The 15,339-nt window shown below is 37.5% G+C and overlaps 1 protein-coding gene across 2 annotated transcripts in view; it reads right to left on the bottom strand.

The window, feature by feature from the left end:
- The window catches only part of LOC139752724 (sestrin-2-like), a 63,084-nt gene that overhangs the window by 19,103 nt on the left and 28,642 nt on the right, over positions 1-15,339 (bottom strand). The window contains exons 2-9 of one of the 2 annotated variants that reach the window (XM_071668565.1): positions 12,260-12,517; positions 11,851-12,057; positions 10,269-10,451; positions 5,293-5,434; positions 5,005-5,131; positions 4,543-4,696; positions 1,124-1,366; positions 85-246 (exon numbers count right to left, since the gene is read on the bottom strand). In XM_071668565.1, coding sequence (XP_071524666.1) covers positions 85-246; positions 1,124-1,366; positions 4,543-4,696; positions 5,005-5,131; positions 5,293-5,434; positions 10,269-10,451; positions 11,851-12,057; positions 12,260-12,517 — 1,476 coding nt within the window. The remainder of the gene's footprint in view (positions 1-84; positions 247-1,123; positions 1,367-4,542; positions 4,697-5,004; positions 5,132-5,292; positions 5,435-10,268; positions 10,452-11,850; positions 12,058-12,259; positions 12,518-15,339) is intronic. The other variant, XM_071668566.1, reaches the window with a different exon arrangement.

Genomic DNA, 15,339 nt, shown 5'->3' with positions numbered 1-15,339 from the left:
ATTTCCAAATTCTCATTTCTTCATAATATAACTTCCTTATACTAAATTTTTCCCCCTAATGGGAGAAAGGCTGAAATGACTTACCACTCTATTACAAACATTTTTGGTTGATGCAGGACTTGAACTAGCATCAGCAAGAGTTTCAGGGTAACAACAAGCTGCCTTAACAAATGCCTTGACTTGAGGATCCAAATGTTTATTCAGGTCAGCATAATCACAGTCATCATGGTGAATACCCAACAGCCACTGAAGGATAAAGATTCAGTATCAACATCATTATTAGAATATATGCATAAAGGAAGAAAATTATGAGATTCAGCATTTACACTGGAATAATTTGCCAAAATTTAGCAAGTCTGTGTAACTTTCACACATGTGTTTCACTGCTTTTTGTTTCATATATAATTTGGTACAGGTATATCTCAAATGAAGAGAACTTCCATCAACAGATTATCAAACCACCTGATTCTTATAGTTTTGTAATACCTAACAGCATTAGTACATGGAAAGTTTTACTTTCATGCTGGATTAAGAGTTTTCATGATTTACCTTTATGATTATACATTTTCATCCATGATTTTCTGTCATCTCTACAAACCACCAGAAATTCGTAAACAGTAAGTCATGATACTTTCTGTATAAGTAGGTAATGTAGCATAATCTGGTAATTTCTATTGCTTGAAGTACCAACAGAGCAGTTTTAAATATTTTGATACTTTCTGTAATGCTTTCAGAAAGCTATCTACTGGTACGTATGATTCTATGTTTTAGTCATTCAGTGAACTTATGGTTGCAAAATTAAATAGGAATTCAATTAAGATATGATTCCAAACTTACTTTAAGGTACAGGGAAAAATTAGCAGTTATATTTCCCATAATATTTCCAGTCTGTCTACGTTTCTTTATGATAGGAGTCACTTCATGCAAGAAAACAGTGTAGAGAAGTCAGTTAATATATATTAAGTTTTGCATAACTGATCCCAAGGACAATATGTTTTCTAAAATGGTAATAGACTACAAATGATTCTAATTGTACAATCTTTAAACCAGGCCCTTTCTGTGACTGTGATAAAAGTGTTTGTGCTTCACTTATTTTTAGGGAAAAATTACTCTCATGCATTACCTGAACATAATTCCATAATGCTTTGGTTGGGAGTGGGACAGTCTTGGCATTCATTTTATCACATTGAGCTGGACCTGACACTTGGTTAGCTTCTTGGTCTACACTTCCTTTTTCTGAAAGCTGTTTTTGAGGGATAGAATAAGTTGGTGAGTGAGCTGAAGTGAAGCGCTCATCCAGGAAAGCCCCAACTTCTCCAAGGAGCCTTGAACACATTGCATAACCATGGTCCTGCCAGTTGTACTCCTGCAAGAAGAGTTAAAACATGATGGTGATTAGTGGAGAAAAAAGATGGAAATTCTACTTCAGTAAATGAGAATTGTGTGTTTCAAAGCAAGCGGTGAACATAACACTGCTGAAACACATAAACAGAGGAGGTTGAAGAAATGCAGAGATTTTATACTTGTGAAGAGATTCAAGTATATGAAGCTCAGTATGAAAATATACTTTTTTCTTTACGTGAGCTGAAACAGAATGGGCAACTGAATGCCCTTATCATGGCTGCCTCAATAATGCTCTCACTCTTTCTCTCTTTGTACATATATATATATTATTAGTATTTTTTTCTTTATTATACTTTTTCGCTGTCTCCCGTGTCAGCGAGGTAGCACAAGGAAACAGACGAAAGAATGGGCCAACCCACCCACATACACATGATGGTGATCAGTGGAGAAAAAAGATGGAAATTCTACTTCAGTAAATGAGAATTGTGTGTTTCAAAGCAATTGGTGAATGTAACACTGCTGAAACACATAAACAGAGGAGGTTGAAGAAATGCAGAGATTTTATACTTGTGAAGAGATTCAAGTATATGAAGCTCAGTATGAAAATATACTTTTTTCTTTATGTGAGCTGAAACAGAATGGGCAACTGAATGCCCTTATCATGGCTGCCTCAATAATGCTCTCACTCTTTCTCTCTTTGTATATATATATATTATTAGTATTTTTTTCTTTATTATACATTTTCGCTGTCTCCCGCATCAGCAAGGTAGCACAAGGAAACAGACGAAAAAATGGGCAAACAAACCCACATACACATGTATATACATACACGTCCACCCACGTACATATACATACCTATACATCTCAACCTATACACATATATACACATACAGACATATACATATATATACACGTGTACATAATTCATAGTCTGCCCTCATTCATTCCTGTTGCCACCCTGCCACACATGAAATGACAAACCCCTCACCCCGCATAAGCGAAGGGTAGTACTAGGAAAGGACAACAAAGGCCACATTTGTTCACACTCAGTCTCTAGCTGTCATGTATAATGCACCGAAACCACAGCTCCCTTTCCATATTCAGGCCCCACAAAACTTTCCATGGTTTACACCAGACACTTCACATGCCCTGGTTCAATCCATTGACAGCACGTCGACCCCGGTATACCACATCGTTCAAATTCACTCTATTCCTTGCATGCCTTTCACCCTCCTGCATGTTCAGGCCCCGATCACTCAAAATCTTTTTCACTCTATCTTTCCACCTCCAATTTGGTCTCCCACTTCTCCTCATTCCCTCCACCTCTGACACATATATCCTCTTTGTCAATCTTTCCTCACTCATTCTCTCCATGTGACCAAACCATTTCAAAACACCCTCTTCTGCTCTCTCAACCACACTCTTTTTATTACCACACATCTCTCTTACCCTTTCATTACTTACTCGATCAAACCACCTCACACCACATATTGTCCTCAAACATCTCATTTCCAGCACATCCACCCTCCTCCGCACAACTCTATGTACAGCCCAAGCCTTGCAATAATATAACATTGTTGGAATCACTATTCCTTCACACATACCCATTTTTGCTTTCCAAGATAATGTTCTCGACTTCCACACATTTTTCAATGCTCCCAGAACTTTTGCCCCCTCCCCCACCCTACGACTCACTTCCGTTTCCATGGTTCCATCCGCTGCCAAATCCACTCCCAGATATCTAAAACATTTCACTTCCTCCAGTTTTTCTCCATTCAAACTTACCTCCCAGTTGACTTGTCCCTCAACCCTACTGTACCTAATAACCTTGCTCATATTCACATTTACTCCCAGCTTTCTTCTTTCACACACTTAACCAAACTCAGTCACCAGCTTCTGCAGGTTCTCACCCAAATCACCCACCAGCGCTGTATCATCAGCAAACAACAACTGACTCACTTCCCAAGCTATCTCATCCACAACAGACTGAATACTTGCCCCTCTTTCCAAAACTCTTGCATCCACCTCCCTAACAACACCATCCATATACAAATTAAATAACCATGGAGCCATCACGAAACCCTGCTGCAAACCAACATTCCTCTCTTCCTACTCGTGCACATGCCTTACATCCTCAATAAAAACTTTTCTCTGCTTCTAACAACTTGCCTCCCACACCATGTATTCTTAATACCTTCCACAGAGCATCTCTATCAACTCTATCATAAGCCTTCTCCAGATCCATAAATGCTACATGCAAATCCATTTGCTTTTCTAAGTATTTCTCACATACATTCTTCAAAGCAAACACCTGATTCACACATCCTCTACCACATTTGAAACCACACTGCTCTTCCCCAATCTGAAGCTCTGTACATGCCTTCACCTTCTCAATCAATACCCTCCCATATAATTTCCCAGGAATACTCAACAAACTTATACCTCTGTAATTTGCCTTTGTACAATGGCACTATCCACCAATCCTCAGGCACCTCACCGTGAGTCATACATACATTAAATAACCTTACCAACCAGTCAACAACACAGTGGAAGTTATTAAAAAAGGGGGTGCCTGTGTTGTTGATTGGTGTGTAAGGGTATTCAGTATGTATATACCATGATGAAGTACATCAGGATTGGCAGAATGCATGCATAGCTCTATTGGTCATCAATGCTTATGGTAGCATCCCAGACACTGTCATCAGTTGTTATGGTGTAAATTTTTTTTCGACAAAAAGTTCAGTCTATGCAAACATATCAAGGTGCCTGCTCAAGATTTGCACCCGTGCACCATGTAATAATCTGTTAAGATGCGAAGCTTTTAGAAAATGATGGATACTGGTAATGAAAATCTTTGGTAATTATATTTGTTTGGGACAAAAAAAATCCAAAAATTCAACACATCTCACCACGTGTGTCTCATTGTACACCTGGCAAACCTTATATGCTTGGTGGTGGAACAGCACACTCAAATAACTTTCATTTGGATGATTTGTATATCACTTTATTTGGAAAGTCATTTTCTTATTATTGCAGTTAACAAACTTAAGGTTTTTTAAAAATATTTGAAAATTTCCCACACACAGAGGATAGGATATTAGGACTGCTGCAATGAAAAGTTTAAAAAAAATTATTTATCCAATTTCTTTTTCAAAAATAATGAAATCAATCATTCATATTACATTCCAACATACTTACATGGACAGAAAATGATGGGATGCGGGATTCATCATTGCCATTAAAATCTTCGTAGGTGAAAGTTGGATTTATTGTAAGGTGAGCATATGTTTGTATTCCATGTCTAACACCATCTACTATGTTCGATGTTTTAGTCTCAGATCTGCAATGCAAACTAAATTATATTGCTAATCATAATTTCAGTTAACCCAATTATAAGATTTTCATATTAAGAAAAGAGTTACACACTATTGCTAACACAGTCACACCTAATACCATGATTCAAATGAGTTTGATTGAATCTCATCAGAATCATTAGTATACTGATAATGTTATCAATCAACATTCGAAAATGACAAGAAAATTCTTTTACATTTAAAAAGCTACTTGGTTGATTACAAAACAGATATTTATATGATACATAAAAAAATTAAAAGCAACTTCATGAGTTCAAATCTTTGGAATTCATAAATCAGACCTCACCTGGTACTTATTTTGCAGTTTCCACTGTCATTTAGACTATGGGATGTTTCTGGACAAACTTGTCTGCCCTGTAAACATCCTGTTGCAGGCTTACCACTACTTCCTACTTCTCTTTTAAGTGCCTGCCCTGAAAGAGAGAGGGAGATAAAACAAAAATTTGAGTTCCATCAAAATGTTACACCATTTGAACAGATAAAAACCTATTCTCATAAGGAATGTCTATTTATATTCTGCCCTGTCTCCTTCCATCTCTAGGTAAAAGTGTATACAGTGTTTAGCAAAATTTACCTTCATCTTTCTTGGAGGGTCTGGGTGGGCTGGAGAGTCCACATCCATGCAGGAAGGTGGCAAGCGCATGGAAGTGTGTCATGATGCACAGAGCTTGGCAAAGTTCACCTAGTGACCAGCTTTCTTTACCCTTTGTTAGTTCCTGTAATCATTATTAAAAGTATGTTATACTTTCAAAGATGTAACGACCAAACTTTTATGTACTGATTAATACATTTCTTCATTTTCATTGAAATTTCCAAACCTTGTAACTCTATACCTAGGAAAGACCTCTCCACTGTAACCTTTTGAGATTCTAGAAGTTATTCACTTATATAGGAGGAATCCACAGATGGGAATGTTTATCATGGTAATAACCAAAGCATGACAGTGAAATAATATCCCACAAGAAAAAGGTGTTCATATTTGGTAATGAGGATTGTTAAAAAAATGGGTTAAGAAAACCAAACTTAACAAGGAGACATAACTATGGTAACTATAGAGAGCTAAGTAACATTTTTGAGAACTTAAACTGGGATGTGGAATTTAACACTGAAAGTATAGCATTGTAACAGACGTTTTATGAAATCTTTCATAAAGGGAACATTACATGGGAACCATTTGAAGGAAGTGGAGAGGGAGGGTCAGAAATCATGAAGTATGGCTCAATAAGATATGTCAAGAAGCAACAGATAACTGGGGTACAATATGAATAAGATATAAGCAGCACAACTACCAAGCAGTATTCAAAGGGTGCAAAAGAGCAAGAAATGAGAACAGTAAGATAAGAATGGAAGAAGGGAGAATTTTCTTTGAAAAATGTAACCAAGGCATGTAATAACTCCAAAGGTCTACCTATTTACCTGGAGTAGACCATCAGTTAAAGAACAAATAATTAGAAAAGGAAGCTGAAAGAAAGGTTAATAAAGCAGAGAGAATACAAGTAAAGACCTGAGGACTATATTTCAAAGTCTATTAATGAGTATAATATGTTTAGCCAAAACAAAAGTAATGTGGGATTGAGAAGTCATGGAAAAGTTGACATTTGTATTCAAGAAGTTTGCATGAGCAGTTAACTAACTACTTGAAATTTTAAAGAAATTAATAGAAAAGCAATTAATGCTGTGAAAATGGAAAAGAATGATGAGACCAGTATTTCTGCAGCCTGGTCTGTTAAATGCCAAAAACAGTGATACTTACTTAAAAAGGAGAAACTACCTACATGATATGAAGTATTGGGTCAGAGAAAAGACCTCATGCATAACAAAACCTCTTGACTTCTCTGATTGATTATGCATTGGTCTGGATAAAAAGAGAGGGAGAGAGATGAATGGGTGGACTGTGTATTGGAAGGCCACAAAGCTTTTGACACTGTCTCGCACAAATTAATGGTAAATACTGTGTTTTCAAGAAGTGATTACAGAGATACTTCTTTTTTTCAGGAAATGATAAAAATAATACTCCTTTACTCAGAGAAAATTACCAAAAAAGAAGGGAAAAGAGATCCAAGTCAGTGGTGCCTTTCTTAATTAGGTGAGAGAAGAAGCGAATGACTAAGATTGCAACAACCTGCAAAGAATCTATGATGAGTTCCAGAAATAAAAGATGGGTAAAGTAGTTAACCCAACCAGATCCACATCACTGAGGATGGGAAACAGTGAAAGGAGGCCTGGTTATCAATAAAGTTTCATTTGGAATAATCTTCATGAATTTATGAAAGAAAAGGATTTGGGGGTTTACACAGTATCTTGTGTTTTGCCAGATTACTAACTTTATCTATAAGGCAAATTATATTCATGTTAATTATTTTTCAAGCCTAACTGCATTTCCCACTTTATTGCCTTGTCTGCCAACATCCACTCTTTTGTTTTTTGTAGAATGTTCTGAAATCAGAGCTTACCATCTGCAGCCAAGTCCCACAGATGATTCCAAGGTTTATTCTAAACACTTCTCATAACCTGGTTCAGCCCATCGAAACCACATCATAACCCATATACAATGATAATACAAATCATTCTATCCCATGTATGCCTCCTGTTGGAACCAAATTAGCGTATGCACTTCAAGTCACCCCACTTAAACAGATATGAAATGTAGATTTGAAGGAAAAGGTCCTAAATGGTGACAAAGAGAGTACCTAAAAAGAAGATGAATTACAGAAAAAGAGGTTACTGGCCCACAAAGGAAGAGAGGTAAGTGGGGAAACATGATCAATCTTGTAAGTTTCAGAATGAAAGTGAGCACTGATAAAGAATAGTTCTATTAAATTCGCTAAGATCAATGACAGTGGAAAATCGCTAAAAGGACAGCTAGTCAAAATCTCCAACTACAATTTCGTGACCTCCAAAATTTCTGAGCTGAATAGATGCTCACTTGATCAATGTCTAGTTATGTGCTCATACATTTAAATGCCTACTTACTTTCCATCTTACCACATTTTAAAAAGCCTGCCACCAACTCTTTATCATGTGTAGCAAGTGTCAGGGTTGCAGTTGGCCTTCTATGCTACCCTCTTACATATAACCTCATGGTTCATATGTGTTGTTATAGCTCCAAAGCACTATTTACACCCTTACACTACTCTGTACCTCAAATGAAGAATCAATTACAGCTGCTTTGTACCTAAGGTGTTGGCTTGGACCTTGGGTCTCTGTGGTCTGTGTATCTATGTAACTAAATGGGTCTTGCTCACATATAAATTACAAGGTGACATTTGATTTCACCACTTTTAATACCATGTAATCCCAAAGTCCCTTCTCCAAGTGCTCTTGCAGCTTCGTGGCTGCCCTACAATGTTTAGTAGAGAAAGAATGGACTCCTTTGTAGTAAGTAGTTCTTCAACATGATTGTATTCTGATGATACACCCTTGATGAAGTGGACTTTTCACTTGTGGTGTAACCAAAAACAGGTAGAATCTGGTAATGCCACAGCACTGTTCACCTATTGCTGTAACCAGCAACCTATGATGGCAGCTGGTAAAAATATCACATCTAAATCACCCACAGATCACTACTTAAAAAGCACATACATAATTTTGGCAGGATATCTCCACTATTACAGTAATTTTCGCAATAAGATACAAATTGCTTTTGTGTTAAGTGTTCATAATTTTCATGGAAATAAGGTTATCTTTTTATTCTTATTTCTGTGAATAAAGTTGTGCCCATGTAGGTGATACAAAAATGTGTATAACACATATATGAAAAAAAAATTCAAGTAAAAGAATTTGTAAATGATATGTATGTGATGCAGAAAATCATACCTGGAAAGACAGAAAGTGTGTATAATGACTTAATGTGCATGTAGAATGATACCACACATGAAAGAATGCCTATACTTATACTTACATAAATAATGAGAATGCATTCAATACAAAAAAATCTCATTAATTGTTTCTAAAGAAACTGCAGTGTTTTTATAGGGCAAAGGCCTTTCTATATGTACTAAATCATGGTAGATAAGAGTGTTATTACTGTTGCTTGTGCTAACAGATCCAAGGAAAACCTCAGCATAACTTAAAAGCTAAAGATAACCAGTATCATAATCATGAAGTGAGTAGTTTGCACCTCATATAAGCCCCATTTCTGATCTTAGGGTGAAACTGAAGCTATTTCCTTCTCATTCAGAGCAGTCTTTGCTTCTCCCTGAACACTACCAGCCTTGAGGGAAGAATGTAGATTATTATTGCACTTGTTCATGTTATTTATTATCATTTCTTGGAAAAATTTGGGATGTATGGAATTTGGCTGCCGACAGTAGCATGGACTTCATTACTATCTTTTCCAATATCATGAACAAAGAATACATTGTACACAATTGCTCTCTTTCAGCTTATCATACTAGAGATGGTAATGTCCATAAATACTGAATCTGACTCGAAATAAAATATTCATCAGGTACCTAGAAATATTCATCAAGTACTGAATAATATATGTGTCTGAGTTACCAGTATCTCCTTAATCAGATGTGTGAATTCATAACATTAAATCCAGCATATGAGGCATAAATCTACTCATGCAAGCTACTACCTATTCAGGAAAAGACCTACTTAAGCAAGCAGCTACCCATTCAAATTTACTGGGAGAACTATTTTCAGTTGTGTGCTGCCCTGCTTAAGCAGCCAGTGCTACCTAAAATGCTCTATGACTTAGTTTTTTCTTTGCTGTGCATGTGTTTATGCATCCAGCACCATCTATAATAAATCAAGACTCATGTTCACTCTGCTGCATATGTATTCATCCTTGAGCATGTTTCAATTTTTTCTTCTCTTACATACGTTACCTATAGTAGGTGTTCCGAGTTACAAATGTTCTGACCTTTATTTTGAGTCTGTACAATCCTTGCTGACTAACCATCATACTGAGTAGCAGGAGACCTGCTATTTCCTCTCTCACCAAAAAGCAGGGCAGGCCAATTAATCTAAATGTGAAACTAAACATAATCAAGAGATATGAGAAAAAACAGTAAAGCATGATGAGCTTGATAGATTTTCCTTCAGTTTTATGAAGACCACCAACCTAGGATATGCAATTAATAGCATGGAAGAGATAATGATATTATCTAAAGGTAATACATTATCATGGTTAAAGTGTTTTCTTTTGTGTGCTCAAGCTATTCCTACTGTCTCTTCTTAAATGATCTTTGGGCACACTACCTCATAGGATCTGCAGAAAATAGAAATAAAAATAATATCAAGCTTATATATGTTAATTTTCAAAGCATATGAAAAAGTAAGGTTAACTAAGAAGCAGGAAATAAGTTTGTCCCTGTGTGCAAAGGATGAATATGAAATTGTGCAAAGATAATGTGACAATTTTATGAGGAAAATCTATATGAAACATTTAACTAAACATATAGCTTAAGATATAAATTCAAGGGGGAGACAAGAATTTATGTACAGTGATCGAAACTCTATTATCTAGTAACCCTATACTTTGCCTTTAAGGGTTCAGCCATTTGTTGCCTATCCACCCTCTACCACACAAGTAATACTGACCTGAATATGCTGAGGTAAAAGAAGCCATGGACGATGTGCTAAAAGGTTATTGATAGGAGCAAGAGCACACAGTTTAGGTGGAGCATGATGTAATCCTGTGATCCAGCGAATGTCCCCTCCAGCATTACGAAAGTCTGTGAGCAATGCCTGCATCAACCAACCAACTTCATGGCGACACACAGCCTACAGAAGACCATTATTCGAGTTGCTTTATATACCACATCATAGAATCTTCATGTTGATATTTGTCTTCGTGTCTATGAACAAGTCTTTACCTTAAGACAACAATCACAAAAATGCTCATGAGTCAATATTATTTCAAATGCCTTCATCAGACAGGAAACTCTTGGTTTTCCACACTTTAGATATCTACAGTTCTCAGAATTCAGTTAATAATGTCCTAAACCATTTTATATCACTATATAAGAGTTAATGTGTTCATAATAATCAAATATTTAAAAATGATCCTATACAATGCTGTCCCAGTTAACAATGTTATGCTTTAATATCATCTATAAATCAGGGATAAAATTGCATTTGGTTGCAAAGTTCTTCTATAAGAAAATTAACTAAAGTCGAATTTGCAATATAAAAAGTTTTTATTTCTGGTTAAATCCCAAATTATGAGTCAAAAATGCTCAAAATGTGACAAGAATACACCTCTTAAGAAATCATGAAAAGGCCTAACACTTGCATTGAAACTAAATGTTTTGAACCACTTAAATGCTGGTGAATGAACAGTGGACATTGGCTAACCTCCCATGACCTAAAGAACACCATATAGTACAGTGAAAATGAATGTTAGGTTTTCCAGCTTATCAAAGAAGCAACTGCTATTTTCAGCAAGGATAATCTGTTGAAGGAAAGAAAGTAGCTCAAGCTGCTAACCTGATGACTGATGGCCATTTGTCACTCCAACTCAACCTATTTCTATAAACTAGATTCACTGTCTATTTACCTATACTTCTGATAATCATTTTATCCAGGAAATCCAACTCCCATCAAGGGGGTGGCCATGGCAAAAGAGTCTTCACTTATTCCTGTCCTTACATGCCTCCCTCGAATACACTGTTCCATTTCCCATTTCTTTCCCTCCAGTACTCTTCCACTCTGTCCTTACATACTTCCCTCGCATACACTGTTACATTTCCCATTTCTTTCCCTCCGGTACTCTTCCACTCTATTTCCCCATATTGCAAGTGGTCTTCCTCTCACATAAACCCCATTAATTGTGCTATCATACTCTGTTCTTGTAATCCCCTCATCTTGCATTCTTTCAACATGCCAAAAGCACCACAAAGTATTAGGTTTCACCCACTCTTCCAACCCAAAATTTAATGCCCCCTCCTATATTTTCTCTCCTTCCTTATTACCTCTTATTCCCTAAAGAAGATGCTCTTCTTTTTAAGCAGTTGGAAGCATATTCAGCACTAACAAATCAGTATTTTTTGTCTATATTTCTACACAGTACTTCCTCTGTGCTACAATCCATATAAATTTTTAACTTGGTATAACCCAATTCTTTTGCTATCATTTTTTGTTTGTTTGTAGGTGTGTGTGTTAATGTGCATATGAAGCATACCAGTGCAGCAACATATAGACGCCAGGTGTGGGGTAGGGGACCATCACCATGAAGGAGGTGAGCATGGCTACGATACCAGGTGTCACTGTAGTCACCCAGGCCGCCCAGTGCTCCTACCACCCGCTCTGCCCACCACCCATTTTCTTCTTCCTCATTCCCTTCATCCTCACTCTTCTCAGCTTTCTCTCCACCTGGCTCCTCCAGTCTCTGCAATAGAAGAGATGACCTATGGTATTTTGAATATTAAAAAAAATATATGTACATGTATCATTAGGATTTTTTCAGTTTGTGACAAATATTCCATGGGCTGCTTTTGATGGCTAACACTGCGATTATTGTGTGCTATGCTGCTGAAGGTCTCTTGGTGCTGAAAGATGATCAGCAGACATTCCTCTAGTAGGGTACATACCTGGTGCTCCAGCTGCTTGGTAAGTGTCTGGTGTGGCTGTCTTTCCTGAGCCTGACTCAGGTGGCCTTGTCTTTGTTCCCCCTGCCCAGTACTTCCAGCACCTTGTTGTTGTTTCTGCTGTCCCTGTTGCTGAGGCTGATGTAGATGTAGGGACCCTTGCTGAGACTGGCCCAGGTGGACATGCTGTGTCTGCTGGGTAGTTGAGACGACCACAGGAGTTGTGGTTGTCTTGCTTACTTGGCTTTCAATGGCAGCCACCTACAAAATAAGGGTAATGTGAACCTGTCCAAGAACTACACACCGCTAGCACTTCAGTGGGATAAGAGTATAACATAACATGCTGTCAGTACTTATACTAGTGTGGACAACATAAAGCAAAACACTGAATAATGCTAGCACTCCTCTAAACTAGACCTGGGGTTGTTCTGGATATTTTGAGTTTCATTGCATCCCTGGAACAACAGTGGTTTCTTGGACCTTTCTTATTGTTTGAAGCAAGTGGTGACATTTTCTTAACAACCAAAATTTCATAGAGTAAAGTCTATGAAAAATTCTTAAAGTACAAAGGAATAATAAAAAAAAACTTTAAGGCTCTTACAGTAAATGATCAGTCTCAGGCTAATCTTCATATAATCTGGCCCAATTTTAAAAAATATTATGGAAAATGGTTTGAAGCAATAGTATTTCCAACAATATCATATGACTGTAAGGCGGGGGCTATAGTAAGAGATGTACGGAGGAGGTTGGATGTATTGGAAATGAAATGTTTGAGGAGAATGTGTGGTGTAAGGTGGTTTGATCAAGTAAGTAATGAAGGGATAAGAGAGATGTGTGGGAATAAAAAAGTGTTGTTGAGAGAGCAGAAGAGGGTGCGTTGAAATGGTTTGGCCATATGGAGAGAATGAGTGACAAAAGGTTGACAAAAAGGAATTTATGTCAGAAGAGGGAACAGGGAGAACTGGGAGGCCAAATTGGAGATGGAAGAATGGATGTAATGAATAGAGTGAATTGCAATGATGTGGTATTTTAGGGTTGATGTGCCATCAGTGGACAGAACCAGGTCATGTGAAACGGCTGGGGTAAACCATGAGAAGGTCTGTATGACCTGGGTGTAGATAGGGAGCTGTGGTTTCTGTGCATTACACATGACAGCTAGAGAATAAGTGTGAGAAGATGTGGCTTTTCTTCATGTTTCCTGGCGCTGCCTTGCTATTCCAGGAAATGCCGATCAAGTATAATAAAACAAATATCATATACATACATATATGTGTCTGTGTGTGTGTGTACATGTAGGTGCCTATTTATATATATGTTTATCTTTTCTTTATTATACTTTGTCGCTGTCTCCCACGTTAGCGAGGTAGTGCAAGGAAACAGACGAAAGAGTGGCCCAACCCACCCACATACACATGTATATATACATACACGTCCAAACACGCACATATACATACTTATGCATCTCAACGTATACATATATATACACAAACAGACATATACATATATAAACATGTACATAATTCATACTGCCTGCCCTTATTCATTCCCTTATTCATTTGTATGTCAGTGGATGCATCTTCCTCGTCTGTTTCCTGGTGCCAATGCAGGAAATAGCAATCAAGTATAGAAGGAATTCTATCAGTAGAATTGATAAATATGGATGTAAAGTTCATTATCTTATATATTTCCTATGATACAGCGCTGGTGGCTGATTCATGTGAGAAACTGCAGAAGCTGGTGACTGAGTTTGGTAAAGTGTGTGAAAGAAGAAAGTTAAGAGTAAATGTGAATAAGAGCAAGGTTATTAGGTACAGTAGGATTGAGGGTCAAGTCAATTGGGAGGTGAGTTTGAATGAAGAAAAACTGGAGGAAGTGAAGTGTTTTAGATATCTGGGAGTGGATCTGGCAGCGGATGGAACCATGGAAGCGGAAGTGGATCATAGGGTGGGGGAGGGGGCGAAAATTCTGGGAGCCTTGAAGAATGTGTGGAAGTCGAGAACATTATCTCGGAAAGCAAAAATGGGTATGTTTGAAGGAATAGTGGTTCCAACAATGTTGTATGGTTGCGAGGCGTGGGCTATGGATAGAGTGGTGCGCAGGAGGATGGATGTGCTAGAAATGAGATGTTTGAGGACAATGTGTGGTGTGAGGTGGTTTGATCGAGTAAGTAACATAAGGGTAAGAGAGATGTGTGGAAATAAAAAGAGCGTGGTTGAGAGAGCAGAAGAGGGTGTTTTGAAATGGTTTGGGCACATGGAGAGAATGAGTGAGGAAAGATTGACCAAGAGGATATATGTGTCGGAGGTGGAGGGAACGAGGAGAAGAGGGAGACCAAATTGGAGGTGGAAAGATGGAGTGAAAAAGATTTTGTGTGATCGGGGCCTGAACATGCAGGAGGGTGAAAGGAGGGCAAGGAATAGAGTGAATTGGAGCGATGTGGTATACCGGGGTTGACGTGCTGTCAGTGGATTGAATCAGGGCATGTGAAGCGTCTGGGGTAAACCATGGAAAGCTGTGTAGGTATGTATATTTGCGTGTGTGGACGTATGTATATACATGTGTATGGGGGTGGGTTGGGCCATTTCTTTCGTCTGTTTCCTTGCGCTACTTTGCAGACGCGGGAGACAGCGACAAAGCAAAAAAAAAAAAAAAAAAAAAAAAAACCTGATTCAAAGGAAATTGGTTTTGGATATGAAAATTCTATTTATGTGGTTTGTGGTTTCATAACCATGTCATATATTGTTTGAAATTTCATATCAAGGTGTTCTTCAATTTAAGATCTTTCATTTGATACATAAATAAGATGCCATGTACACTAACACAAATATTGCCATTTAAGTACGTCTTCCCTAAAAAACCAAGCCCCAGATACAGCAGAAAAGGATTTCATCAACAATGTATACTAATAAACCAATTTGAAAATACTAACGCTATATTTCTACTTGATATTCAAAATGGTATGATTCAATAATGTTCACTCGTTAACATGTAACCAGTGAGTTGGGCTGCAGTCTCATAGGGGTTTGATGGCACATTTTGCTGAGCAGAAGAACAGATGAGTATACACTTGGAAATTGATATAC

This window comes from Panulirus ornatus, chromosome 13 (genome assembly GCF_036320965.1).
Source record: "Panulirus ornatus isolate Po-2019 chromosome 13, ASM3632096v1, whole genome shotgun sequence".
Classification (NCBI taxonomy): Eukaryota; Metazoa; Arthropoda; class Malacostraca; order Decapoda; family Palinuridae; genus Panulirus; species Panulirus ornatus.
This window is presented reverse-complemented; position numbering and strand designations above follow the sequence as displayed.